The sequence below is a fragment of the Boleophthalmus pectinirostris genome, unplaced genomic scaffold, assembly GCF_026225935.1.
Source record: "Boleophthalmus pectinirostris isolate CB_2022bp ecotype Guang Dong unplaced genomic scaffold, ASM2622593v1 HiC_scaffold_4, whole genome shotgun sequence".
NCBI lineage: Eukaryota > Metazoa > Chordata > Actinopteri > Gobiiformes > Gobiidae > Boleophthalmus > Boleophthalmus pectinirostris.
Window position 1 is genome coordinate 39562889 of NW_026571353.1, and position 27682 is coordinate 39590570.

At 45.3% G+C, this 27682-nt stretch overlaps 2 protein-coding genes across 3 annotated transcripts; both read right to left on the bottom strand.

Annotated features, from left to right (window-relative positions):
- Positions 1–205: 205 nt before the first annotated feature.
- On the bottom strand, positions 206–2193 carry LOC110159836 (perforin-1-like). The gene is made up of 2 exons (XM_020924441.2): positions 2135–2193; positions 206–597 (listed from the first exon to the last, which is right to left on the bottom strand). The coding sequence occupies exon 2, from the start codon at positions 590–592 to the stop codon at positions 212–214; it is 381 nt and encodes a 126-aa protein (XP_020780100.2). The 5' UTR covers positions 593–597; positions 2135–2193; the 3' UTR covers positions 206–211.
- A 682-nt stretch (positions 2194–2875) lies between these two features.
- On the bottom strand, positions 2876–27682 carry abcb9 (ATP-binding cassette, sub-family B (MDR/TAP), member 9). Of its 2 annotated transcripts, XM_055161288.1 has the most exons (15): positions 27314–27682; positions 26659–27210; positions 24447–24730; positions 22447–22678; positions 22252–22366; positions 21624–21754; positions 21027–21232; positions 18925–19122; positions 18672–18800; positions 9971–10162; positions 8913–9029; positions 8604–8660; positions 7079–7238; positions 4863–4999; positions 2876–4196 (listed from the first exon to the last, which is right to left on the bottom strand). In XM_055161288.1, exons 2-15 carry the CDS (start codon positions 26801–26803, stop codon positions 3876–3878), a joined length of 2424 nt encoding a protein of 807 aa, XP_055017263.1. In that variant the 5' UTR covers positions 26804–27210; positions 27314–27682; the 3' UTR covers positions 2876–3875. The 2 variants fall into 2 exon arrangements, with proteins under 2 accessions (XP_055017263.1, XP_055017264.1); XM_055161289.1 differs by having other exon boundaries at positions 26659–27682.

A 27682-nucleotide genomic window follows, 5' to 3' on the forward strand; every position in this document is an offset into this window, starting at 1 on the left:
TATGGGAAATCCACTGGGGGTTGGGTGAAAACAAACACATTTCTGAGCGCTCGAGCCTCATTTGCATCAAGAATCAAGTGAAATCCAACTTAAAAATGAGAGAACATCATTGGAGCAAGATTAAAAACTCAGAAAAGTAAACTTCACATAATATAAAACAAAAAACAAACTTTCTTTTAGTTTCAGACCAGTATTTTATTGTGTGTATGATCTAGCTGAGGGTGTAGTCGTAGTACAGCATGCCTCCCTTCTCCAGAGCACACTGGTTCTGGTGGGTCCCGGACTGGACTTGGGTCAGGCAGGTCCCCACCAGGTCGTCCCAGATCAGGTCCTCGTCGTGGACCTCCAGCTTGAGCGTGGAGTTCTCCTCGGCGTTGTAGTACGTGTACTCCTCCTTCCACCAGGGGTCAGCGGTGTTCTTCCTCACAGACGTCTGCCCCACCAGGTCGTTCCGGCAGAAGACCCGGACGTACCCGTCTGTGATCCCCAGAGCGTCCTGCGGGAGGCGCTGGGCTCTCAGGTTAAACACCCTGAGCTGAGACTGGCCCAGGCTCACACAGGCACAGAGGAGCAGGAGACACACGGCCCGCATGGTCACTACACACACAGAGACAAGGATTTACTACTACTACTACTACTACTACTACTACTACTACTACTACTACTACTACTACTACTACTACTACTACTACCTCCAGACTCTGCCCCTTCTTCCCCTCACGCTCTCCTTTAGTCCCCTAGACCACGTCCCTCGTGTCCTAAATCTTCCCTTTCATCCTCCAGACTTCGCCCATCTTCTACCTCACTCTCCCATTTAAGTTGATACACTAATTGTCCCCACAGTGAAGTTTGTCCGCTGCATTTGACCCTGTTCGATTTTCCTTCCGAATCAGTTTTCCGAGTAAGCTGACAAGCCACTTTTCCTGGAACGGCACGACTCGGACCTCGGTGGTGGAAAAAGTCGACCGAGCAAGGATTCCGAGTCAGAGTCCGAGGTGACTGCGCCGCTGTGATGTGTTTTCATTGTGTTTAGGCACTTTGGTGTTTAAATGACAGTTTCAGTCACTTGTATCACTCCAGTACTTTACTGCATCTGTATCACTGCCTGTGGGTTTGGGAGTGGGTGTTATTAGTGGTGAGGGTGGGCACCACACTCCCCCACATCTCCACAACCCGAGTTACAGATCACAGAGGCACGGGGCACTGGCCCACAGAACCAGAGGAGCTCTGGCGGGTTAAAATATTTTAGGAACCCGTCCCATCCAGCAGACAGGTGATGCACGGGCTCACACAAGGCTGACGGCCTCGCCGTGCCTCACCACGGGTGTTAACGTCCCTAAGGTTGTACCAGAAGAGAAATCATAATATAAAATGAAGTACAAATTCCAAAAATCTAATTAATTAAAGTATCAGTTTTTCATAGGATGAAGGTGAAGTCATAATCATAATCCACATAGTCCAACACGCCAAACATAATGAAACGCTTCAAACTGGGACGTGACGTCAAGTCCGAGATCCAAGTGGGAGTCAAAAGAAGATCAAACCCCCCCCCCACTCTCTCTTCAGTCCTCCTGTAATACTCACAGACTGTATTGACAGAAGTATCTGCGCTGACACAGCTGAACATTCTTCTTGTGAATATTTCATGAGGTGCAGCTGTTTATCTGATGTTCTTTAAACTCAGGTTACTAAAGGTCTGAGTTTTAATGACTTAAAACGTGAAAAACAGAATAGTTCATTTTCAACAGTTTGCAGGGCTCCAGTCCTCACTCACATGCTCTTCCTAAATATTGAATAATAAATGCATAAAGAAGCTCATAGACAGAAGTCCCTAAAGGAGACGAAAATTGTACTTAAAATGTAAAATACTTGAGGTAAAGTATAAAGTACAGTAGTCCACAACAATACTCAAGTAAGAGTAACTTAGGGAAACTACTTCTCAAGTAAAAGTAACTGTCAAGACGTAACATCTGAATTATAATTTGACCTTAATATCATTGGAAAGACAAAAACAGAAACAGCACATATAAAGATAAACATACTGACAGAACAGATATTATCCAGCAGGAAACTTCTAAAATCCTCCTTTATTCAGTCTTAGTTCTTACGTTGATGCAGTTTGTAGAGTTCTTACCGTGGTGCAGAGGAGGTCCTGCCCAGAGCAGACGGTCTGTGCCGGTTTTAAACTCTGAGCTCCTCCCTCAGGTCCTCGGGTCCTCGGGTCCTCGGGTCCTCAGGTCCTGAGCTCACGGACTCACAGTGTTCACATTCAGAGAACATGTCTGACTTTCTACGCACAGTCGGACAATTTATATAAACTAGGAAGAAAAGGACTAATCCAGGACTAAACCAGGACTAAACAAATGACCAGGTTGGACTGAGCCAGGACAGATACTTAACCGTATTAAAAATATTATTGATAGAAGAGGAGGAGACATGTCCGCGCAGCATGGTTTAGTCCTGTTAAATCCTGTTTTAGTCCTGTTTTAGTCCCAGTTTAGATCTAGTTTAGTCCTAGTTTTAGACCTGGTTTTAGTCCTGGTTTAGATCTAGTTTAGACCTGGTTTTAGTCCTGGTTTAGGTCCTGGTTTAGTCCTGGTTTAGACCTGGTTTTAGTCCTGGTTTAGTCTTGGTTTAGATCTAGTTTAGACCTGGTTTTAGACCTGGTTTAGACCTGGTTTTAGTCCTGGTTTAGATCTAGTTTAGACCTGGTTTTAGTCCTGGTTTAGTCCTGGTTTAGATCTAGTTTAGACCTGGTTTTAGTCCTGGTTTAATTTCCAGCAATGAGTGGAATTATCAAAAAAAAAAAAGTAAACAAAAATAAAAGGAAGATCCCTCTGTTTAATCCATTTATTTCAACAAAGTAACTGTAATCCAATTACCACTCACTGAAACAGTAACTGTAACTGAATACAGTTACTCATCATTTGTACTCTGATTACATAACTCTGGTACATGTAATCTGTTACTCCCCAACACTGAAAATAAAATAGTGAAACTAAAACAGTGAATCGAGTGTGAAATTAAAGAAAACTGTTCTGTGGATTTATGACGAACATGAGTCTGTGTCGTCACATTTTGTGTTTTGTCCTTTTGAATCAGATTTTTTTTTTTTTTTTTTTTTTGACACAAACAAATGTCAGTTTGTGTCTCTTTACTGTTCAGGATCAGAGTGGTCCAAAATATTGACACTGGGACATTTCTTGGGACATGTCAGTGGTTTTGTATAAAAGTGCAGGGACATGTCCTCGTCCTGAGACTCTGAGGCACAAACGGACACGGACAAAACAACACAACATTTCATTGCATCATTTTTATTTAAATACATTTCAAGTGTTTGGTTTTTTTTTTTGTCTTCAGCTAAAGTTGTTCGTCTCTTCAGGCACAAAGAAAAAAACAGTTTATGAAGTTTTCACATTAATTTAAAATATTTAATATTTTAAATAATAAAAAATAAACCAAACGTGTTTTGAAGCGTCACAGAAACGTCTGTGTGACGCTCAACACAGGAAAGAAGAAATTAAATAAAAAATAAAAGAAAAAAGAAAAACAACAGGAAATCAGCTCTGAAACTGACAACAAAACGAGAGTCACATGACGCTCGTTCTGCGTCCTGATTGGACAAACGTCCGGAACCAAAACGAACAACAACAACAAAATAGAACAGAAATAAACGACATCAGCTGCAGTGTTTTTGTTAAAAGAATAAATCTGTGTTATTCTCTGGGACTTTGGTTTGTGGGCGGAGCCTCGTACAGGCTCGTACTGTTAACCGTCAGGAGGGTCTGAGGCCAGGACAGATCACTAGATGACTCAAACATGCATGAGTCTAGAACCTCCTAAAAATCAAATCAAAATGATCCCGAGTTTGAGTTTCAGAATCTCGGCGTCGACTCGTCTCCGTCACTGCTTTCCCTCCTGCTCCTGCCCGCCGGTCTCTGCTCCGGCCTCCGCTCCAGGTCCTGGTCCTGGTCCTGGTCCTGGTCCTTGAGTCCCTGCCCCTGTCCCTGCACCTGCCTCTGCACCAGTCTGTGATAGACTCGTCCTCGGGCCATGAGCTCGGCGTGGCTCCCCTGCTCCTCCACTCGTCCGTCCACGATCACCACGATGTGATCGGCTTTTTCCACCGAACTCAGACGATGAGCCACGACCAGAACCGTCCGACCCAACATGGCCGCCGCCAGGGCCTGCTGCACCTGCCACCCACAGACAGGAGCGGACAGGAGCAGGGTAAGACAGGAGCAGGCAGGAGCAGACAGGAGCAGGTGCAGACAGGAGCTGACAGGTGCAGACAGGAGCTGACAGGAGCAGGCAGGAGCAGACAGGAGCAGACAGGAGCAGGCAGAAGCAGACAGGAGCAGGCAGGAGCAGACAGGAGCAGGCAGGAGCAGGACAGGAGCAGACAGGAGCAGCAGGAGCAGACAGGAGCAGACAGGAGCAGACAGGAGCAGACAGGAGCAGACAGGAGCAGACAGGAGCAGGCAGGAGCAGGCAGGAGCAGACAGGAGCAGACAGGAGCAGACAGGAGCAGACAGGAGCTGACAGGAGCTGACAGGAGCAGACAGGAGCAGACAGGAGACAGGAGCAGACAGGAGCAGACAGGAGCAGGCAGGAGCAGACAGGAGCAGGAGCAGACAGGAGCAGACAGGAGCAGACAGGAGCAGGAGCACAGGAGCAGGCAGGAGCAGGAGCAGGCAGGAGCAGACAGGCAGCAGACAGGAGCAGACAGGAGCAGACAGGAGCAGGAGCAGGAGCAGACAGGAGCATGACAGGAGCAGAGGAGCAGCAGGACAGGAGCAGGACAGGAGCAGGCAGGAGCAGGACAGGAGCAGGCAGGAGCAGACAGGAGCAGACAGGAGTACCTTGTGTTCACTGTGGGCGTCTAAGGCGCTCGTGGCCTCGTCCAGGATCAGGACTCGGGGGTTTCTGACCAGAGCTCGAGCGATGGCGACTCGCTGTTTCTGACCCCCAGACAACTGAGCACCTTTCTCCCCCACACCTGCACACGACGCACAACAACACAACATAACAACATAACACATACACACAACACAACACAACATAACACAACACACATATACACACAACATAACACACAACACACATATACACACAACATAACACACAACACAACATAACACACACACATATACACACAACATAACACACATAACACACAACACAACATAACACACACACATAACACAACACACACATACACACAACACATATACACACATATACACACAACACACACAACACACATAACACAACACAACATAACACACAACATAACACAACACATAATACACACACACACACAACACACACACAACATATACACACACACACAACAACACACACACACACACACATAACACAACACACATAACACACAACACACACACACACAACATAACACACATACACACATACACACAACACACACAACACATAACACAACATAACACACATAACACATAACACACAACACATAACACAACACACATATACACACAACACACAACACATATACACACAACATAACACACAACACACATATACACACAACATAACACATACACACAACACAACATAACACAAACACACATATACACACAACATAACACACAACATAACACAACATAACACACAACACCCATATACACACAACATAACACACAACACACATATACACACAACATAACACATACACACATACACACACATACACACACAAAACACACATATACACACAACACACACATACACACAACACAACATAACACACATATACACACAACATCACACACAACATAACACACAACACACAACACAACACAACACACACATAACACACAACACACATATACACACAACATAACACACAACACACATATACACACAACACATAACACACAACATAACACACAACACACAACACAACATAACACACACACATATACACACAACATAACACATACACACAACATAACACAACACACATATACACACAACACACATATACACACAACACAACATAACACAACATCATATACACACAACACAACATAACACAATGTGTGTGTGTGTCTGTGTGTGTGTTGTGTGTGCGTTGGCGTGTGTGTTGTGTGTGTGTTGTGCGTCGTACATGTGTCGTATCCTCAGTGTAGTGCGTTGATGAAGTCGTGTGTGTGTGTTGTGTGTGTGTGTGTGTGTGTGTGTTGTGTGTGCGTTGGCGTGTGTGTTGTGCGTCGTACATGTGTCGTATCCTCGTTGGAGTGCGTTGATGAAGTCGTGTGCTTTGTGTGTGTGTTGTGTGTGTTGTGTGTGTGTGTGTGTGTGTGTGTGTGTGTGTGTGTGCGTGTACATGTGTCGTATCCTCGTTGGAGTGCGTTGATGAAGTCGTGTGTGTTGTGTGTGTGTTGTGTGTGTGTGTGTGTGTGTGTGTGTGTGTGTTGTGCGTCGTACATGTGTCGTATCCTCGTTGGAGTGCGTTGATGAAGTCGTGTGTGTTGTGTGTGTGTTGTGTTGTGTGTGTGTGTGTGTGTGTGTGTGTGTGTGTGTGTGTGTTGCGTCGTACATGTGTCGTATCCTCGTTGGAGTGCGTTGATGAAGTCGTGTGCGTTGGCGTGTGTGTTGTGTGTGTGTTGTGTGTGCGTTGGCGTGTGTGTATGTGTGTGTGTTGTGCGTCGTACATGTGTCGTATCCTCGTTGGAGTGTGTTGATGAAGTCGTGTGTGTTGTGTGTGTGTTGTGTGTGTGTTGTGTGTGTGTTGTGTGTGTGTTGTGTGTGTGTGTTGTGCGTCGTACATGTGTCGTATCCTCGTTGGAGTGCGTTGATGAAGTCCTGTGTGTGTTGTGTGTGTGTGTGTGTGTGTTGTGTGTGTGTGTGTGTGTGTGTGTGTGCGTCGTACATGTGTCGTATCCTCGTTGGAGTGCGTTGATGAAGTGTGTGTGTGTGTGTGTGTGTTGTGTGTGTGTTGTGCGTCGTACATGTGTCGTATCCTCGTTGGAGTGCGTTGATGTGTGTGTGTGTGTGTGTTGTGTGTGTGTTGTGTGTGTGTTGTGCGTCGTACATGTGTCGTATCCTCGTTGGAGTGTGTTGATGAAGTCGTGTGCGTTGGCGTTCTTGGCGGCTCGTTCCACGTTCTCTCTGGTCACATGACTCAGTCCGTACGAGATGTTTTCCTCGACGCTTCGAGCAAAAAGAACCGGCTCCTGCCCGACCAGCGCCACCTGTCACACACAACACCTGTCACACACAGCACCTGTCACACACAACACCTGTCACACTGTCACACACAACACCTGTCACACACAACACCTGTCACACACCAATGCTACCTGTCACACACAACACCTGTCACACACAACACCTGTCACACACAACACCTGTCACACACCAGCGCCACCTGTCACACACAACACCTGTCACACACCAACATGCACCTGTCACACACAACACCTGTCACACACCAGCGCCACCTGTCACACACAACACCTGTCACACACCAATGCCACCTGTCACACACAACACCTGTCACACACAACACCTGTCACACGCCAATGCTACCTGTCACACACAGCACCTGTCACACACAATGCCTGTCACACACAACGCCTGTCACACACAACACCTGTCACACACCAGCGCCACCTGTCACACACAACACCTGTCACATACACCAATGCTACCTGTCACACACAACACCTGTCACACACAGCACCTGTCACACACAACGCCTGTCACACACAACACCTGTCACACACCAGCGCCACCTGTCACACACCAACGCCACCTGTCACACACCGAGACACCTGTCACACACCAATGCCACCTGTCACACACAACACCTGTCACACACCAACGCCACCTGTCACACACCAACGCCACCTGTCACACACCAGCGCCACCTGTCACACACAACACCTGTCACACACCAATGTCACCTGTCACATACACCTGTCACACACCAGCGCCACCTGTCACACACCAGTGCCACCTGTCTAACACAACACCTGTCACACACCAGTGCCACCTGTCACACACAACACCTGTCACACACCTGTCACACCCACCTGTCACACACACAACCACCTGTCACACACCAACACCTGTCACACACCAATGCCACCTGTCACACACCAATGTCACCTGTCACACACACCTGTCACACACCAACACCTGTCACACACCAATGTCACCTGTCACACACACCTGTCACACACCAGTGCCACCTGTCTAACACAACACCTGTCACACACCAGTGCCACCTGTCACACACAACACCTGTCACCACAGCACCTGTCACACACCAGCGCCACCTGTCACACACACACAGCACCTGTCACACACCAGCACCTGTCACACACAGCACCTGTCACACACCAGCGCCACCTGTCACACACAGCACCTGTCACACACCAACGCCACCTGTCACACACACAACACCTGTCACACACCAGCGCCACCAGCCACAGAGACAGCACCTGTCACACCGAGATGCCTGTCACACAGAGACAGCACCTGTCACACACCAAGACACCTGTCACACTGAGACGCCTGTCACACCGACTGATGATGAGAACCTGAACACACACCTGAGAGTGCAGGTAGAGGTGACGCAGGGTCTGCACCGGCCGCCCGTCCAACAGCACCTGACACGACAGGAGCAGAGTCACTGACACGACAGGAGCAGAGTCACTGACACGACAGGAGCAGAGTCACTGACACGACAGGAGCAGGGCCACAGGGCAGGGGTTACACACATTTCATTTATTTTATTTAGAAACTGTATAACATGTAAAGCACTCACCTGTCGCTCAGACTCACCTGTCGCTCAGACTCACCTGCGCTCAGACTCACCTGCCGCTCAGACTCACCTGCCGCTTTGTGTGTCAGGTGCTCACCTGTCCGCTCTGTGGCAGGTAGAAGTTCTCCAGGAGGCTGACGCAGGAGCTTTTTCCTCCACCAGAGGGACCCACCAACGCCGTCACCTGCCCCGGCCGCAGGGTGAACGACACGCCCTGAAAACACACAGCAACATAACACCTGTCAGCACCTGTCAACACCTGTCAACACCTGCCCTGAAAACACAGCTCATGATAACATCTGTGGACTTGAACTTTAACTTAATACGAGTTCTGTGTCGACAGGTGACAGGAGCAGGTAACAGGTAACAGGAGCAGGTGACAGGAGCAGGTGAAAGGTGACAGGTGACAGGAGCAGGTGACATTTGCAGGTAACAGGTAACAGGAGCAGGTGACAGGACCAGGTAAAAGGGGACAGGAGCAGGTGGCAGGTGACAGGAGCAGGTGACAGGACCAGGTGAAAGGTGACAGGAGCAGGTGGCAGGTGACAGGAACAGGTGACAGGTAACAGGACCAGGTGACAGGTGACAGGAACAGGTGACAGGAGCAGGTGACAGGAGCAGGTGACAGGAGCAGGTGACAGGACCAGGTAAAAGGTGACAGGAGCAGGTGACAGGTTACAGGAGCAGGTGACAGGAGCAGGTGACAGGACCAGGTGAAAGGTGACAGGAGCAGGTGGCAGGTAACAGGAGCAGGTGACAGGAGCAGGTGCAAACTGATGTGAGTCTCAGGAAAAGACAAAATGTCATGACTAAAATCTAATGTTTTTTCTTAGCATTTTCTCCACAAACACACAGACCTCTTTCCTCTGCACCTGCCCTCTCTGCACCTGCCTCTCTGCACCTGCCCCTCTGCACCTGCCTCTCTGCACCTGCCTCTCTGCACCTGCCTCTCTGCACCTGCCTCTCTCCATTTTGACAAACTGAAGTGTGTTTGTGCAGGATCAGGTCGTTCATGTTTGTTTTGGTTCTTTTGAGGGCTTCAGCTTTGGCTCCACCCACACCACAACCCTGCGCTGCAAGTTCTGCTCATGTGAGGTGTGTGTGACAGGTGTGACATGTGTGACAGGTGTGACAGGTGTGGCAGGAGCGTCATACCTTCAGTACGGGCGTGTTTGGTCTGGTGGGGTAGCTAAAGGTCACGTCTTTAAACTCCACGAGTCCAGAGCAGGAGTCCGGTTCTTCGGTTCCTCGTTCTGCAGAGTGTTCAGGTTCTCGGTCCAGATACTCAAAGACCTTCTCTGCAGCCCCCACCCCCTGCATCAGGCCCGTGTACACCGACGCCATGCTCTGACAGGACAGGAGCGACAGGGACAAGCAGATTAAAGAACAGTACCTCGGCCTCGGGTCTCAATACGACTTGGACACAGACAGTTCTCGCCTTTTCATCACAAAAGAGTCATTTTCAACTTAAACTAATTTAAGGAGTTGAGGCGCTGTGGAGCCGCTGAACAAGATGGCAGCTTAGCGTGGGTTCTCCTCAACAACTCTGCTAAAAGTTTTAAAATCCTGGTAACCGTCGCTTTCCATTACGTCCACAACATGTCTAAACAAACAACGATTAAAGACTGTGAGATTAGCTCCAGATCACGCAGTGCTCAGAAGCCCAAAACTAGTTCCGCACCGACTGCGCTAGCTGACAATGAGCCACAGAGCGAGCTAGCTGCCGTGTTGAGTGAGCTACAAGCGATGCGCACCAAAATCAACTCGATTGACACAAAAATAGACACCATCGATAGCTTTGGTGGCAAGCTTGACAAACTGGTGAACGTATAACTGAGGTGAACAAGTCTGTCATTGCGGTGAAAGGGAGCTTCGCTACTCTAAAGAAGGACATCTCTGCCAATGCTACGCGGCTTACGGAGGCTGAAAGCCGCATTGGAACTGCCGAAGATAGTTTGGAAAGTGTGAAATCTGAACTTGTTGCTGCTACAAAGCGGATTGCTTATTTGGAGTCAAAGACGGTAGATCTGGAAAACCGTGGTCGGAGGAAAAACTTAAGACTCGTGGGACTTCCCGAAGGCGCTGAAGGCACCCAGCCGATGACTGACTACATCCAGCGTATGATGCCGCTCTGGTTGGGTCTCGACGCTGCCACCAATTATACTCTGGAAAGAGCGCACCGCACTTTGGGGAAACCAAAACCGGGTCAAAACCGAGTCGTGCTCATCCGTTTCCTGCGCTTTCAGGACCGTGAGTTTATTTTTCGCACAGCCAAGAACCGCACCATCAACCACGAGGGCCACAGGATCTTCTTCGCGCAGGACTTCTCAGCTGAAACCATGAAGGCGAGGAGCCCATTCAACTCAGTGAAGAAGAAGTTCATTGATGCTGGAACTTTCCGGGGATTCCAAGTACACCCTTGCAAGATGAGAATTCTTCACAACGGGAGAATTGTTCTTTTTTCTACACCAGAGGAAGCTGAGGACTTTCAGTTAAACTAACTTGTTTTACATGACCATGGAGCACAGGTAACTTCAGTAGACTTGATATGGGTAACAGAAGGGGTGCACGCTGCTCAACTTTCACCTACGTATATTATCATTTAGACGTGTAGGTATTACACTTGATGCTTTCTCACCCATTATTATTATTATTTATTATTATTTTGATAGATTTTTGATATCCAAATTTAAACTACCAGAGCTGGTGGACAATTTATGTTATGCACCTACCTTTAGCCTGAAGTACTAAGAGTGTCATGGATACTATGCGTTACAGTTCGATAGACTAGGATAAAGTTATTTTAAGGTAACAGTTGTTAAGATGCGGAGTTGGGGGAGACCACGTGGGATGTAGAGGTGAGATCGGGCCTAAAAAATCCAGCCCGACCCGACCCGGCCGCGGTATTAAAACCCGACCCGGCCCGAGCCCGACCAATTAACTTGATTTGCAGGCCCGAGCCCGAAGCAAACCCGAAATGTCATATTTTATTTGTGACTCGGGAGGAGGAGCAGTGCTCAGCGTCGAGGTGCCAGTCTTTTTGCTCTCGTATGAAAAGCAAAGCGCCACATTAACGACATTCAGCGAAGCCAACGCAAGTTTCTGTAGCATTTTCAACAATCAATTTGAAGCTTTTCCACACCTCACTCTTACCGGTGCGTGTTTGTCTTTTCAGTTCTCCTGCCTTTAGTTTTAACTTCTTGCTCCTCCATATTGGGGACACCAGGTCAAAATAGATGCAGACTTGCGGAGGGGAAGATTATTAAATGAAGAGGGGCGTTCACGTGCGCAGAGCTCTGGCTCTGCGGATCCTGTTTAGTAGTTAAATAGCAATTACATTACATTACTTCTCTGTTTTATCCATATTATTTATTTTATAACAAGTATTCCTTAGTTTAGTATCCACACATCGTTTTAGCATACATTTTATAAACATATATTTATTTGAAAAAAAGTCAGCGAAAGAGAAGCCCGACCCGACCCGAAGTAATGATTGACATTTTAGGCCCGACCCGACCCGAAATGGCTTGGGCTTGGGCTCGGTCTTAAGATCTTACCTCTAGTGGGATGCCTGAGAGAGGTGACTGCACAGTTTAGTCATTCCTCATTTTTTTTCTGTGGATTGACACTTGCCCTTACACTGTTCAGGTTAAATAAGGGAAGGGAGTTGGGATTTGAGGGGTCTTTTATGTATTTTTGTATGTTTAGTTTTATTTTTGTACTTTTCACTATCCTTGGCTATTTGATTTTTGTCACACTCAATGCAGTTACCCTATTACATTTAAGATTATGGAAAGATCAAACTTGTCTGATTTAGGGATTACGAGCTGGAATGTCAGGGGACTCAATAAAATGTCAAAATTGAAGCAGGTTATGAACAGACTTAAAAGTTTACATTCTAAAATAATATTTCTTCAGGAAACTCACATTAGTACTACTGAAATTAAGTATGTGCAGCGTAGATGGCCAGGTCAGGTTATACATGCATCTTATAATAATTCCGCTCGAGGTGTTTTAATCCTTATCCACAAAATGATTCCTTTTCATCTTACTAAAACTATTCAAGATCCTCAAGGTAGACTTGTTATTGCTCAGGGTAATATATTCTCTCTCGCATTGAATCTGGTTTGCCTATATGGACCTAACGAGGACAATCTTAAATTTTTTGAGGAGTTTTTTTTAACCCTGTCCTCATTACAGGGTTTAAACATTATTGGTGGGGATTTCAACTGTACGTTGAACCCCTTGTTAGATCGTTCCACTAAATCTGATCCACATAAAAAACAATGTAGGAAAACAATAATGCAATATATGAAAGATTTAAACTTGACAGAAATTTGGAGAAACCTTAACCCTGATAAAATAGAGTACTCATGCTACTCAGGTATACATAAGTCCAGATCTCGCATCGACTATTTCTTAGTATCACAAGAACTGGTATCCAGAATTACAAATTGTTGGTATGATTGTATATTCATTAGTGACCACTCTCCTATCTCAATGTCTGTAATGGTGGACAAGCTAACACGATCTCCTCCTATCTGGCGTATGCAAGTAAAATGGCTTCAAAATCCAGAATTTGTCACATACATAGAGAGCAAGATTAATGCTTATTTTGAAATGAATACTGATCAAACAAATGCGTCCATACGATGGGAGGCTTTTAAAGCATATATTCGAGGGCAAATTATAAGCTTTACAAGTTCTAAAAGTAAAAAACAAAGAGAAAAAATTATCAAATTAGAGAAACAAATAAAATCTTTAGAAACAGAAATAAATAAGAGAGATGACCCTGAAAAACAAAAACGCTTAGTAATTTTAAGAACAGAGTATAATAAAATAACAGCTGAGAAGGCAGCCAAAAGTTTATTGTGGTTAAATCAGACCTTCTATGATCAGGGTGAAAAAGCTGGCAAATTGTTGGCATGGAGAATTAAAAAAATTGAATCCGAAAGGGCTATCAATTGTGTATCCACACAACCAGGAAACATGATAAATGATCCACAAGGTATTAACAACGCATTTAAAGAATTCTACCAATCATTGTACAAATCAGAATGGCCTCCTTCCACCACTGATAGAGATGCATTTCTGAACCATCTTGAGTTTAAAACTATTGCAGAAGAGGCTCAACAGGATTTGGATAGTGATATTACCGTCCAAGAGCTATTACAGGCCATTAAAAGCATTAATTCGGGCAAGGCTCCAGGTCCAGATGGCCTGCCTATAGAATTTTACAAAACCTTTCATAATCAGTTAGTAACTCCACTTCTAAATATGTTTATGGAGTCATTAAATAATGGTATCTTACCTCCGACTTTAAGACTAGCAACAATAATCCTTATTTTAAAACCTAACAAAATACCTACTGACTGCTCTTCATACAGGCCCATCAGCCTTATGGGGGTCGATACAAAAATATTGTGTAAAGTTCTCGCTAAAAGATTAGACCCACACATTCCCCATTTGGTGCATAATGACCAAAATGGGTTTGTACAAAATCGTCAAGGTTTTCATAACATTAGAAGAGTCCTAAATATAATTCACTACACAAACAACACAAGGGATACAGCACTTCTGTCTCTAGATGCAAGACAAGCGTTTGATAGGATTGAGTGGCCTTACTTGTTTAGTGTGTTACCGAAATATGGACATGGATTAAATTATTATACACAAACCCCACAGCTTGTGTAAAGACGAACAACAACATATCAAGCCAGATAACACTAGAAAGATCGACTAGACAGGGCTGCCCCCTTTCACCGCTGTTGTTTATTTTAGCCATCGAACCCCTGGCTGTGTCTATTAGAACTGACGCAAATCTTTCAGGAATAAGTGTCGGAGGATGTGAACACAGAATATCATTATATGCTCACGACGTGATTCTTTTTTTTATCAAATCTATCAACTAGTATTCCAACAATTTTACAATGAATCAATAAATTTGGTCAGTTCTCTGGATACAACATTAACAACTCAAAATCCTCCATACTTTTCTTAAACAAAGAAGAAAGATCCCACCCAGTCATACGCACTCCATTTTACAATGCGAGAGATGGATTTACCTACCTTGGAATTAGAGTTACTCCACAAATAAACACTCTCTTTAATACAAACTATGAACCGCTGTTGAGTGATATGCGAGACTCACTTGAAAAATGGACAACAATGCCCTTATCAATGATAGGCCGAATTAACTTAATTAAGATGACAATTCTACCAAAATTTTTATATTTGTTTCAATCTCTTCCTCTCCCATTGCCAAATTCATTTTTTAAAGAAATTAATAATGTACTTTGTAGATTTATCTGGAATAACAGAAAACCCAGACTTAGACTTAAATTACTGTACCTGCCGTATGACAGGGGGGTTTTCAAATGCCTTGTTTTCAGTGGTGTTACTGGGCTGCTCAGCTACTATGTGCTATGTTTTACTTTTCCACACAATCCTCTCCAGCATGGGTTTCTATTGAACAATCATCATCTAAATTGCCATTATGCCTTTACTTATACTCTGCAGATATTAAAAAACTAATTAAAAAAACAACTAACCCTTTTCTTAAAAATACAATCAATATTTGGTTTAAAGCTCATAGACATATTGGTGATACACTCTCCATCTCTCGATTCTCTCCCATTTGGGGTAATACCCAGTTTGCTCCGGGCAGATGGTGGTTTCAAGAATTGGGCAGGCCAAGGTCTGCAGAAAGTAGCAGATTTATATGTTCAAGGTAATTTACTAACATTTAATGACATCTGCTTGAAATATTCCATCCCCAAAAAACATTTTTTTAAATATCTGCAGTTGAAACATTTTATCTCATCAAAACATTATGACATTGTGCATGAGCCGCCGCTGTCCTGCCTGGAGGACACTGTCATGAAGCATATACATGGGAGACGGCGTATTTCCATACTATACGCCACACTTGTTTCTCATGACAAAGAATCCAGCATGGATAGAATGGGAGCCTGGAGTTTAGATATCAAGGAAAATATTAATGAAGCAGAGTGGGCAGCTGCTTGTTTAAAAGCTCAAACACGCACTATTAACACAAGATTGAAATTATTACAACACAAATGCCTAATGAGGACATACATAACCTCTGAAAAACTTAGTAAGTGGTCCTCGGGCATTCCAGACACTTGTAATAAATGTTCGGCTGAGAGGGGCACCTTAATTCACTGTGTATGGGAATGTCCTAAATTGGTAACTTTTTGGAAAATGGTGATTTGTACCTTAAGTAAAATTGTTGGCCTTCGGGTGCCTCTCTCGGCAAAACTGTGTGTCCTCGGAATAAACCCAGACAACTTCACTGTCAGCTCTAAAAGAAAGACTCTGATCGACTTTGGCCTCCTGCAGGCCAGGAGGACGGCTGCTTTATCGTGGAAAGAGACTGAAGTTTCTTCTAAACAGTCCTGGATAAGAGAAATGTCTTTGTGTGTTACACTGGAAAAGCTGACCTATATCATTAGAGGTAAAGCACAGGAATTCGAAGAAGTATGGACACCCTTAATGGTCTTTCTCAGAAAACTATAGTTGTGACAGAGTGTGACAATTATTATTATTCTTTATATATTATTTAATTTTTGTTATTATTATTTTTATTTTTATTTTTTTGCTTTTTTTTTTATTTATGTGTATGTATTTACTTTTGTTTTTTATTATTATTATTTTATATATATATATTTTTTTTTATTATTGTTTTAAATTTGCCATATTGTTATTTCTTTACATATGCTTATATGCATATGTGTTTAAACACGTGTATATTTGCTAGATATGGTACAGCACTTGCTATGCAATTACAAATTTCTTAATTGAAAACTAATAAAAAACATTGTGGAAAAAAAAAACTAATTTAAGGAGTTTCTTTAATATCAAGTACCAGATTTTTTTTGAATAAGTACATTTTGTGTTTTTGTGTATTTTATTACAAAATCTTCTCTTTGTGACAAAATGGAAGTGAACACATTTGTAAAATTTGGCTTTTATCATTTGTGGCTTTTATCTAAAATGAAATGTTTTTATTGTTTAAATGATCTGAACAGGTCACACACACTTTTGTCTCGTGTCATTTAAACGACTGAAACACACTTTTCTCTGACGTCAGCCTCCTGCACTTCCTCACAACCCCAACCCCAACCACAGCCGAGGAGACACCAGGACAAACCTTCTGCTCCTCCACTTTTCACTGGAGCCACAAACGTGAGCACATGATCCTGGTTTTAGTGTTAAGTCTAGTTAAGTTTAGTTTAAGTCTCATCTTAAAACTTTTTTAACACACACTTTTACTCAGTGGATTTAACACCGCGGGAGTCGTGTGCTGCTCTGTGTCTTTTATTTACTTATTTATTGCTATTTTATCATTTTTATGGTTTTGGTTTTATTGTTTTAGATATGACCCAGTTTTGGTCTGGGAACATCTCAGGTTCAACCAGAGGAGCAGGAGGAAGTGTCCGGGGTGAGGGAAGTCTGGGAGTCTCTGCTCAGACTGAAGCTCCCGAGACCTGACGCTTTATTTAACTTTATTTAACTTTATTTAACTTTATTTAACTTTATTTAACATTATTTAACTTTATTTTACGTTGTTTAACTTTATTTAACATTATTTAACTTTATTTACTTTATTTAACTTTATTTAACTTTATTTAACTTTATTTTACGTTGTTTAACTTTATTTAACTTTAGCTTTATTTAACTTTATTTAACATTATTTAACTTTATTTAACCTTATTTAACTTTATTTTACGTTGTTTAACTTTATTTAACTTTATTTTACGTTGTTTAACTTTATTTAACTTTAGCTTTATTTAACTTTATTTAACTTTATTTAACGTTTATTTAACGTTATTTAACTTTATTTAACATTATTTAACTTTATTTTACGTTTTAACTTTATTTTACGTTGTTTAACTTTATTTAACTTTAGCTTTATTTAACTTTATTTAACTTTTTAACTTTATTTAATTTTTTAACGTTTTAACTTTTATTTAACTTTTTAACTTTTTTATTTAACTTTATTTAACTTTATTTAACTTTCGTTTTTTATTTTTAACTTTATTTTACTTTAGCTTATTTAACTTTATTTAACTTTATTTAACGTTATTTAACTTTATTTAACATTATTTAACTTTATTTTACGTTGTTTAACATTATTTAACTTTATTTTACGTTGTTTAACATTATTTAATTTTATTTAACTTTATTTTGTGTTCTGTGCAGCTCTTTCTTTGTTTGTAAACTGTCCCGCAGACAGATCAGATCAGAGTCGGTTTGCTCAGCTCTGATTGGCTGTGAGTGGTTCCAGTTTCACTCATGGGTCTCACCACAGGGACGAGAGACACGAGAGACACGAGAGACACGAGAGACACGAGACACGAGAGACACGAGAGACACGAGAGACACGAGCGAGACACACGAGACACGAGACACGAGAACGAGAGACACGAGAGACACGAGACACGAGACACGAGAGACACGAGAGACACGAGACACGAGAGACACGAGACACACGAGAGACACGAGAGACACGAGAGACACGAGAGACACGAGAGACACGAGACACGAGACACGAGACACACGAGAGACACGAGAGACACGAGAACACGAGACACGAGAGACACGAGAGACACGAGAGACACGAGAGACACGAGACACGAGAGACACGAGAGACACGAGAGACACGAGAGACACGAGTCACACCAGTGACACCAGTGACACCAGTGACACCAGTGACACCAGTGACACCAGTGACACGAGTGTCACACCAGTGACACCAGTGACACCAGTGACACCGGGCAGAGTTAAAACAGTTTGACTCTTTGTCCAGACTGAACAGGAGAGAGTTTCTCACCTCCAGACACTCCCCGAGCTGCAGCATGTAGATGAAGAAGGAGATGAGAGCTCCAGACGAGAGCTGCTCCGACACCACCAGGTGTCCTCCATAAAACAGCACGGCCAACTCCAGAGCCACTTCAGACAACTGAAGACAGAGACACGTTTAACACAGATGCCCTCCCGTCCTCCTGCAGCGCACGGACAGACGGACGTACAGCAGAGTCAGAGCCGTACACCCGCCCGTACGCTCGCCCCGGGGCGATACTCACACAGCTGGACCACATGTAGAGGGCGTAGGCCAGGGCCTGTTTCTTGTTGAGCCTGAAGACCTGCAGCAGCTTGTCGTAGTACGACTCCGCCTCGCCTTGCTCATTGGCAAAACTCCGCACCGTCCTCATGGCCGACACCGTCTCCTCGGCGACGCGGTTCGCCTCGGCCAGAGTCGACTGCACCTCTTTGGACAGAGTCTGAGGGACAGAGGTGACGCAGAGAAGAATGACGTGTGTGACGCTAACAGGAGGCACTGCTCTGCCTGAACCTCTGTGTGAAGCACACAGGAGGCACTGCTCTGTCTGAACCTCTGTGTGACGCTAACAGGAGGCACTGCTCTGTCTGAACCTCTGTGTGACGCTAACAGGAGGCACTGCTCTGTCTGAACCTCTGTGTGACGCTAACAGGAGGCACTGCTCTGTCTGAACCTCTGTGTGACGCTAACAGGAGGCACTGCTCTGTCTGAACCTCTGTGTGACGCTAACCACTGCTCTGTCTGAGGTGACACTGCTCTGTCTGAACCTCTGTGTGACGCTAACAGGAGGCACTGCTCTGTCTGAGTCTCTGTGACTCGAGTCAAACTGACACAGAGAACAGAAAAGAACCGTTAAGTTTGTTCAGAAGAGTCGTCACTCTTCGCTTTGCTCACGGCTCTGAACTTTTCACTAATGAACCCCGACACACAAAACCATTTCAGGGACTTCATCCTGAAACTCAGAGACAGAAGGACGAGAACAAAGCAAAGGATGGACCTGAGTCTAAAACGCACAAAGCAGAGAAGAGCTGTGTCCAAACTCTGCCTGGACAAACCGTTTGAATGATCACAACATGAACTGATCCAGGACTAAATCAGAACTAAACTGGGAGTACCTTGTAGTAGTCCTCGTAGAGTAGTGAGTACCTTGTAGTAGTCCTCGTAGAGTAGTGAGTACCTTGTAGTAGTCCCGTAGAGTAGGTGAGTACCTTGTAGTAGTCCCCGTAGAGTAGTGAGTACCTTGTAGTAGTCCCCGTAGAGTAGTGAGTACCTTGTAGTAGTCCCCGTAGAGTAGTGAGTACCTTGTAGTAGTCCTCGTAGAGTAGTGAGTACCTTGTAGTAGTCCCCGTAGAGTAGTGAGTACCTTGTAGTAGTCCCGTAGAGTAGTGAGTACCTTGTAGTAGTCCCCGTAGAGTAGTGAGTACCTTGTAGTAGTCCCCGTAGAGTAGTGAGTACCTTGTAGTAGTCCCCGTAGAGTAGTGAGTACCTTGTAGTAGTCCCCGTAGAGTAGTGAGTACCTTGTAGTAGTCCCCGTAGAGTAGTGAGTACCTTGTAGTAGTCCCCGTAGTAGTAGTAGTGAGTACCTTGTAGTAGTAGTCCCCGTAGAGTAGTGAGTACCTTGTAGTAGTCCCCGTAGAGTGTAGTAGTGAGAGTACCTTGTAGTAGTCCCGTAGAGTAGTGGTGTAGTACCTTGTAGTAGTCCCCGTAGAGTAGTGAGTACCTTGTAGTAGTCCCCGTAGAGTAGGTGAGTACCTTGTAGTAGTCCCCGTAGTGTAGGTGAGTACCTTGTAGTAGTCCCCGTAGAGTAGTGAGTACCTTGTAGTAGTCCCCGTAGAGTAGTGAGTACCTTGTAGTAGTCCCCGTAGAGTAGTGAGTACCTTGTAGTAGTCCCCGTAGAGTAGTGAGTACCTTGTAGTAGTCCCCCGTAGAGTAGTGAGTACCTTGTAGTAGTCCCCGTAGAGTAGTGAGTACCTTGTAGTAGTCCCCGTAGTGTAGGTGAGTACCTTGTAGTAGTCCCCGTAGAGTAGGTGAGTACCTTGTAGTAGTCCCCGTAGAGTAGGTGAGTACCTTGTAGTAGTCCCCGTAGAGTAGTGAGTACCTTGTAGTAGTCCCCGTAGAGTAGTGAGTACCTTGTAGTAGTCCCCGTAGAGTAGTGAGTACCTTGTAGTAGTCCCCGTAGAGTAGTGAGTACCTTGTAGTAGTCCCCGTAGAGTAGTGAGTACCTTGTAGTAGTCCCCGTAGAGTAGTGAGTACCTTGTAGTAGTCCCCGTAGAGTAGTGAGTACCTTGTAGTAGTCCCCGTAGAGTAGTGAGTACCTTGTAGTAGTCCCCGTAGAGTAGTGAGTACCTTGTAGTAGTCCCCGTAGAGCTGGGACACGAGGCCGATGAAGGGGAAGCCCATGAGGGACACGATGGAAAGTTTCCAGCTCAGTCTGAACATGAAAACACTGAAGCCCATGGCCTTCACCGCACTGCGCAGAAAGATGTTCAGGTTCACTGACACCAGGTCACTGACCTGAGTCACGTCTGAGGACAGGCGAGACAGCAGGTCTCCTACAGAGACAGACAGAGAGACACCAGGTCACTGACCTGAGTCTCCTACAGAGAATTTTTTAGGTGAGACCATTTAAGAGTCCTGTAGTCCCCCGGGTCACTCCTCCTGAGCCACCTGCCAAGAGGCTCGCACCTGTCACACCGCACCTGTCACACCGCACCTGTCACACCGCACCTGTCACACCGCACCTGTCACACCGCACCTGTCACAGGTTAGTGAGGTGTGATTCAGCTGGAGCCTCAGATCTTCTCACTGGGTCATTCTGGGTAGATGTAGCAGTAGCAGTCGTAGTAGTCGTTGTAGTAGTAGTAGTATTTGCAGTAGTAGTAGCAGTAGTAGCAGTAGTAGTATTTGTAGTATTTGTAGTATTAGTAGAAGTATTGGCAGTACCTGTGTGGTTCTTGTCAAAGAAGCCGATCTCCTGTTTCATGAGGGTTCTGAACAGATGATTCCTCAGACGAAGATTCAACCGAGCGAAGATCAGAGTGAAAACTCCGCCCCTCACGCCCATCGCCAACGAACTGAAACACACACACACGTTTAAACGACTCCGCCCCTCACGCCATCGACTCCGCCCCTCACGCCCATCGCCAACGAACTGAAACACACACACACGTTTAAACGACTCCGCCCCTCACACCCACGACTCCGCCCCTCACGCCGTCGACTCCGCCCCTCACGCCATCGACTCCGCCCCTCACGCCCATCGCCAACGAAACTGAAACACACACACACGTTTAAACAACTCCGCCCCTCACGCCATCGACTCTACCCCTCACACCCACCACTCCGCCCCTCACACCCATGACTCCGCCCCTCACGCCATCGACTCCGCCCCTCACGCCTTCGCCAACGAACTGAAACACACACACAAGTTTAAACGAATCTGAAGGAGAGGCAAGAGTCAAAAATATTGAGTTTTCAATCTTTTTACAGACAAAAGTGAAATAAATGATAATTCCAGATCATTCCAGATCATTCCAGATAAACCCGCGTTCAAGTCGTCTGTGGCCGTTACCTGGCGACGGCGAGCGCGGCGAGGATCAGCACGGGTCTGGAGAAGTGCTCCAGGCTCTGGTGATGCACGATACTGTCGATGGCCACGCCGTAAAAGAACGGAATGAACGCCTCACCTGAAAGAACAGAACCAGAACTGAACCAGGACTGAACCAGGACTGAACCAGGACTGAACCAGGACTGAACCAGGACTCACAGACGGCGGAGATGAGGAGGAAGAGCGTTGCGATCGTCAGGAGTCCAGAGTCTTTTTTGCAGTAGCTGAGGAGTCGTCCCAGTGTGGCTCCAGAGTTTGGCTGCTCCGGCTCCTCTTTGGCTCCGGGTCTGGACTGGTCCTGGTTCTGGATCTGACCCGGGACTTTGGACCTGGTCTGGTCCTCCGATGGGTCCAGCAGCTGCTCAGTGTCCTCAGACGACGGAGGAGCCGCCTGTGAAGAAGGAACATTTAAAACTCTTTAATCTGAGGTTTAAGACACATTCTAATGTTCTAATGTTCTGATGTTCTAATGTTCTAATGTTCTGATGTTCTAATGTTCTAATGTTCTAATGTTCTAATCGTCAATGTTCTAATGTTCTAATGGTCTGATGTTCTAATGGTCTGATGTTCTAATGGTCTGATGTTCTAATGGTCTGATGTTCTGATGTTCTGATGTTCTAATGGTCTGATGTTCTAATGTTCTAATGGTCTGATGTTCTAATGTTCTAATGTCTGATGTTCTAATGTTCTATGTTCTAATTTCTAATGTTGATGTTCTAATGGTCTGATGTTCTAATGGTCTAATGTTCTAATGTCTGATGTTCTAATGTTCTAATGTCTGATGTTCTAATGGTCTGATGTTCTAATGTTCTAATGGTCTGATGTTCTAATGTTCTAATGGTCTGATGTTCTAATGTTCTAATGTTCTAATGGTCTGATGTTCTAATGGTCTGATGTTCTAATGTTCTGATGTTCTAATGTTCTAATGGTCTGATGTTCTAATGTTCTAATGTTCTGATGTTCTAATGTTCTGATGTTCTAATGTTCTGATGTTCTAATGGTCTGATGTTCTAATGTTGTTCTAATGTTCTAATGTCTGATGTTCTATGTTCTAATGGTCTGATGTTCTAATGTTCTAATGTCTGATGTTCTAATGTTCTAATGTTGATGTTCTATGTTCTAATGTTATGTTCTAATGTCTGATGTTCTAATGTTCTGATGTTCTACTGTTTCTATGTCTGATGTTCTAATGTTCTAATGTCTGATGTTCTACTGTTCTAATTGTCTGATGTTCTAATGTTCTAATGGTCTGATGTTCTAATGTTCTAATGTTCTAATGTTCTGATGTTCTAATGTTCTAATGGTCTGATGTTCTAATGTTCTGATGTTCTACTGTTCTAATGGTCTGATGTTCTAATGTTCTGATGTTCTAATGTTCTAATGGTCTGATGTTCTAATGTTCTGATGTTCTACTGTTCTGATGTTCTAATGTTCTGATGTTCTAATGTCTGATGTTCTAATGTCTGATGTTCTAATGGTCTATGTTCTAATGTTCTGATGTTCTACTGTTCTAATGGTCTGATGTTCTACTGTTCTAATGTTCTGATGTTCTAATGTTCTGATGTTCTAATGGTCTGATGTTCTAATGTTGTAATATGTTCTGATGTTGTAATATGTTCTGATGTTGTAATATGTTCTGATGTTCTAATGTTCTAATATGTTCTGGTGTTCTAATGTGTTCTAATGTTCTGATGTTCTGATGAAGTTAACACTCAAGTCGATGAGGGAAAATCGTTCCAATTATATTTAAGTGTTTTGTTGTTGTTTTTTTCAGTTTGTTTTTTGGCTCTTGGGACGATAAAAAATCTCTGATGTTTGTGACGTGAACTGTGAGAATCTGAACGGAACTAAATCCTGTTTGAGACGTTCAGGAAAACTCAGATGAAACATTTAAAGAGAAATAATAATGAGAGAACAGAGAGAACAAAGAACAGAGAGAACAGAGAAAACAAAGAAAAGAGAGAACAAAGAACAGAGAGAACAGGACAGCAGAAAAGAACTCAACACAAACAGACTGCTCCTGGTTCTGTCTCTCGTTTAGACCCGTTTTAGACCCAGTTTAGACTCCGTTTAGATTCGGTTCAGACCTGGTTTAAACCCGGTTCAGACCCGGTTCCGTCCCGGTTCTGTAAAACGTACTGTACACTGGTTCTTCTCACCGTGTCATTGGAGTTCCCCAGGAGCCTCCATGTCGCCACCGTCCCCGCAGACGAGACGCAGGTCCACGCGATCAGACCCGTCTCCCAGGCCTGGTTCTTCAGGAGGTCCACCTCGGTCAGAACCAAAAGAACCGACACCGCGAACGTGACCATCACCATGGCGACGAAGAGCGCGGCCGGAGCGGATCTGGAGACTCTGCCGGGGCCGTCCCGCCGGTTAAACGCCAGACCGACGACGGCGCCGAGCAGCAGAGACGAGCGGAGCCACGAGCACGCCCACAGACCTGCCGGGGGAAACGCCACAGAGTCAGATGCCCTCCCCGTGCCACGCCAACAGACCCGCCCACACCCACAGACCTGCCCACAGACACACCCACAGACCCGCCCACGCCCACAGACACGCCCACAGACCCGCCCACGCCCACAGACACGCCCACAGACACGCCCACAGACCCGCCCACGCCACAGACACGCCACAGACCTGCCCACAGACCCACCCATGCCACAGACCGCCCACACCCACAGACCTGCCCAGACGCCCACAGACCTGCCACAGACACGCCCACAGACCCCCCATGCCCACAGACACGCCCACAGACCCGCCACAGACCCGCCAACAGACACGCCCAACAGACACGCCCACACAGACCGCCCATGCCCACAGACCCGCCCACGCCCACAGACCTGCCGGGGAAACACCACAGTCAGATGCCCCCCCATGCCAGCCCACAGACTGCCGGGAAACCCACAGAGATGCCCTCCCCATGCCACCCACAGACCCGCCCACATCCGCAGACCCGCCCACAGACCTGCCCACAGACCCGCCCACAGACCTGCCCACAGACCCGCCCACAGACCCGCCCACAGACCTGCCCACGCCCACAGACCTGCCCACAGACACGCCCACAGACACGCCCACAGACCGCCCACGCCCACAGAGTCAGATGCCCTCCCGCCCGTGTGCATTTTTATATCAACGGTTTCCTCGTCACACACAAACACAAACCTGCACATTATTTACACGAGTTCTTCTCTCAAACTGAAAACACTCTGTTCCACGTTGTGATGTCATCATGTGGAAGTGCTCCACTGTGTTTTTAAACTCCACACTACTAGGGCCTGACAGATGTGAAGTTTTTTGCGGTTTTGCGGTAGTGATGTAAAAATTCACTGTAAATGTAAAACCGATTCTGAACCTCAGGTCTGACTTGACTGGATTTAAATAGTTTGTTTAGGCGACATTTCCTGTTCTGTGTCTTTATGTCAGATTTAAAAACCTGGTTTAGACCTGGTTTAGTCCTTGTTTAGTCCTGGTTCAGACCTGGACTAGACTCGGTTCAGACCCAGCTCAGACCCGGTTTAGACCTGGTTTAGACTCGGTTCAGACCCAGTTCAGTCCTGGTTTAGACCAGATTTAAAGACAGGAGGTCGGACTAAATGTATTTTTGCATCACATTTTAACCTGTAAACAAAGTAAAAACCAACACTTTCAGACTTTAGCGGTAAATGCTGCGCGTCACAGAAATATATGATGCACAAATGTGGATCATTCACACGTCAGTGCAGGTCCAGTCACATGTGCACACACTAGAGTCACTTCACACTAGAGTCACTTCACACTAGAGTCACTTCACACTAGAACAATGTCAGAAAACACACACAGACTCACACAGGCTCCTCTCGCATCACAAGTCTGAACGAACAAGTGTCACTTTAATCCTGACTCAAAACATCCGTCCTCCGTGTTCTTCTTCTTCTTCTCGGGGGTCGGGTCTCGGGGGCGTCAGTCTGAGCAGGGACTCCCAGACTTCCCTCACCCCAGACACTTCCTCCAGCTCCTCCAGGGGGGGACCCCAAGTCGTTCCCAGGCCAGTCCAGAGACACAGTCCCTCCAGCGTGTCCTGGGTCCTCCTCTTGAGGCGGGGACTCGAAACAGTCGTCCGTAAAAAGTATATTTCTACTGAACTAAAGGGAAAAGAAGCTGAAAAACGACTTGAAAACGACCACTTGATGACATCACAAGGTGGAACAGAGCGTCTGGAGCTTTGGAGATGTAGACAGACTCAAAATAAAGAGTTACTCAAACATACACAACCAAGAACTTTAGAACTTTAGAACATTAGAACTTGGTAAAAGCTCAGAAGAGTGCGTTTGTGTGATTCAGGATTCAGGTTCCACAGTGGGACATTAAACGGACATCAGACGGACTCACCCAGAAGCAGAGCGGACGCCTGCTCAGACCCCGGAGGGAGGAGCCCGCGGACGAAGCCTCGCGTGAGGAGCGCCGAGGAGACGAGGAGGTCCAGGAGGACGAAGAGGAGACACGAGCCCACGGCCACGACGCGCCGAGGAGACATCTCAGGAACGTCACGGAAACCGAACAAGAGTGAACGTTCAGCAAGACCGGCGTGTCAGATGCCCTCCCCTAGTTTAGTCCTGGTTCAGTCCTGGTTTAGACCTGGTTTAGACCTGGTTTCAGTCCTGGTTTAGACCTGGTTTAGCTCTGGTTCAGTCTGAGATTCTTGGCTTAGTTTAATTCAGATTTAAGTTTTCTCTCCTGGATTTTGTGACTGAAGTTGGATTTTGAAAAACATTTTGTGAACAGTTTTAGAAAACAAAATTCTCTACGCTCAGACAGATCCTCGGACCTGAAATAAAAACTCTACAAAGTGTCTTCACTTGGACCAGGTCTGGACTCAGGTTCTTCTGGTTCTTCTCTGACAAGTTTGTCCCGAAACTCCACAACCTGTTTGTGTTTGTTGTTCTAATAAAGGAGAAAGATGGGGGAAAAATCTATTATTTTCTATTTCCGGAGGTTAATTTCAGATTAAATGAGTAAAAGAGCAAAAAAGAAAAATCCAACCCACTCTGAAGAAGACCTAAAGCAGTTTTGTCCTTCAGAAACAAGTCTGGACAAAGACCCGGACCTCAGACGGACTTTGTTCAGTGACTCATTTACAATAAAGAGTCAGTTATTTAGATACGACCAAAAACGCGCAGGTAAATCGCCGGTAAAGGTGCGTGTCCTCGCGCTGGTTCAAACTCTGCGTCAGCCGGGCGTCCTTCAGCTCGTCTCACCGCCACTTTTTTACTTCATCGTGAAATATCAAGTCAAACTGAGACCCGCCGCGTTAGAACGTCACAAAAACACGCTTTAAACGCGTAAAAAAACAGGTAAAAACGTCAGGTAAAAGTGTGAAATGGGCTTAGCGCGAGCCGCGGCGTCCTGTGACGTA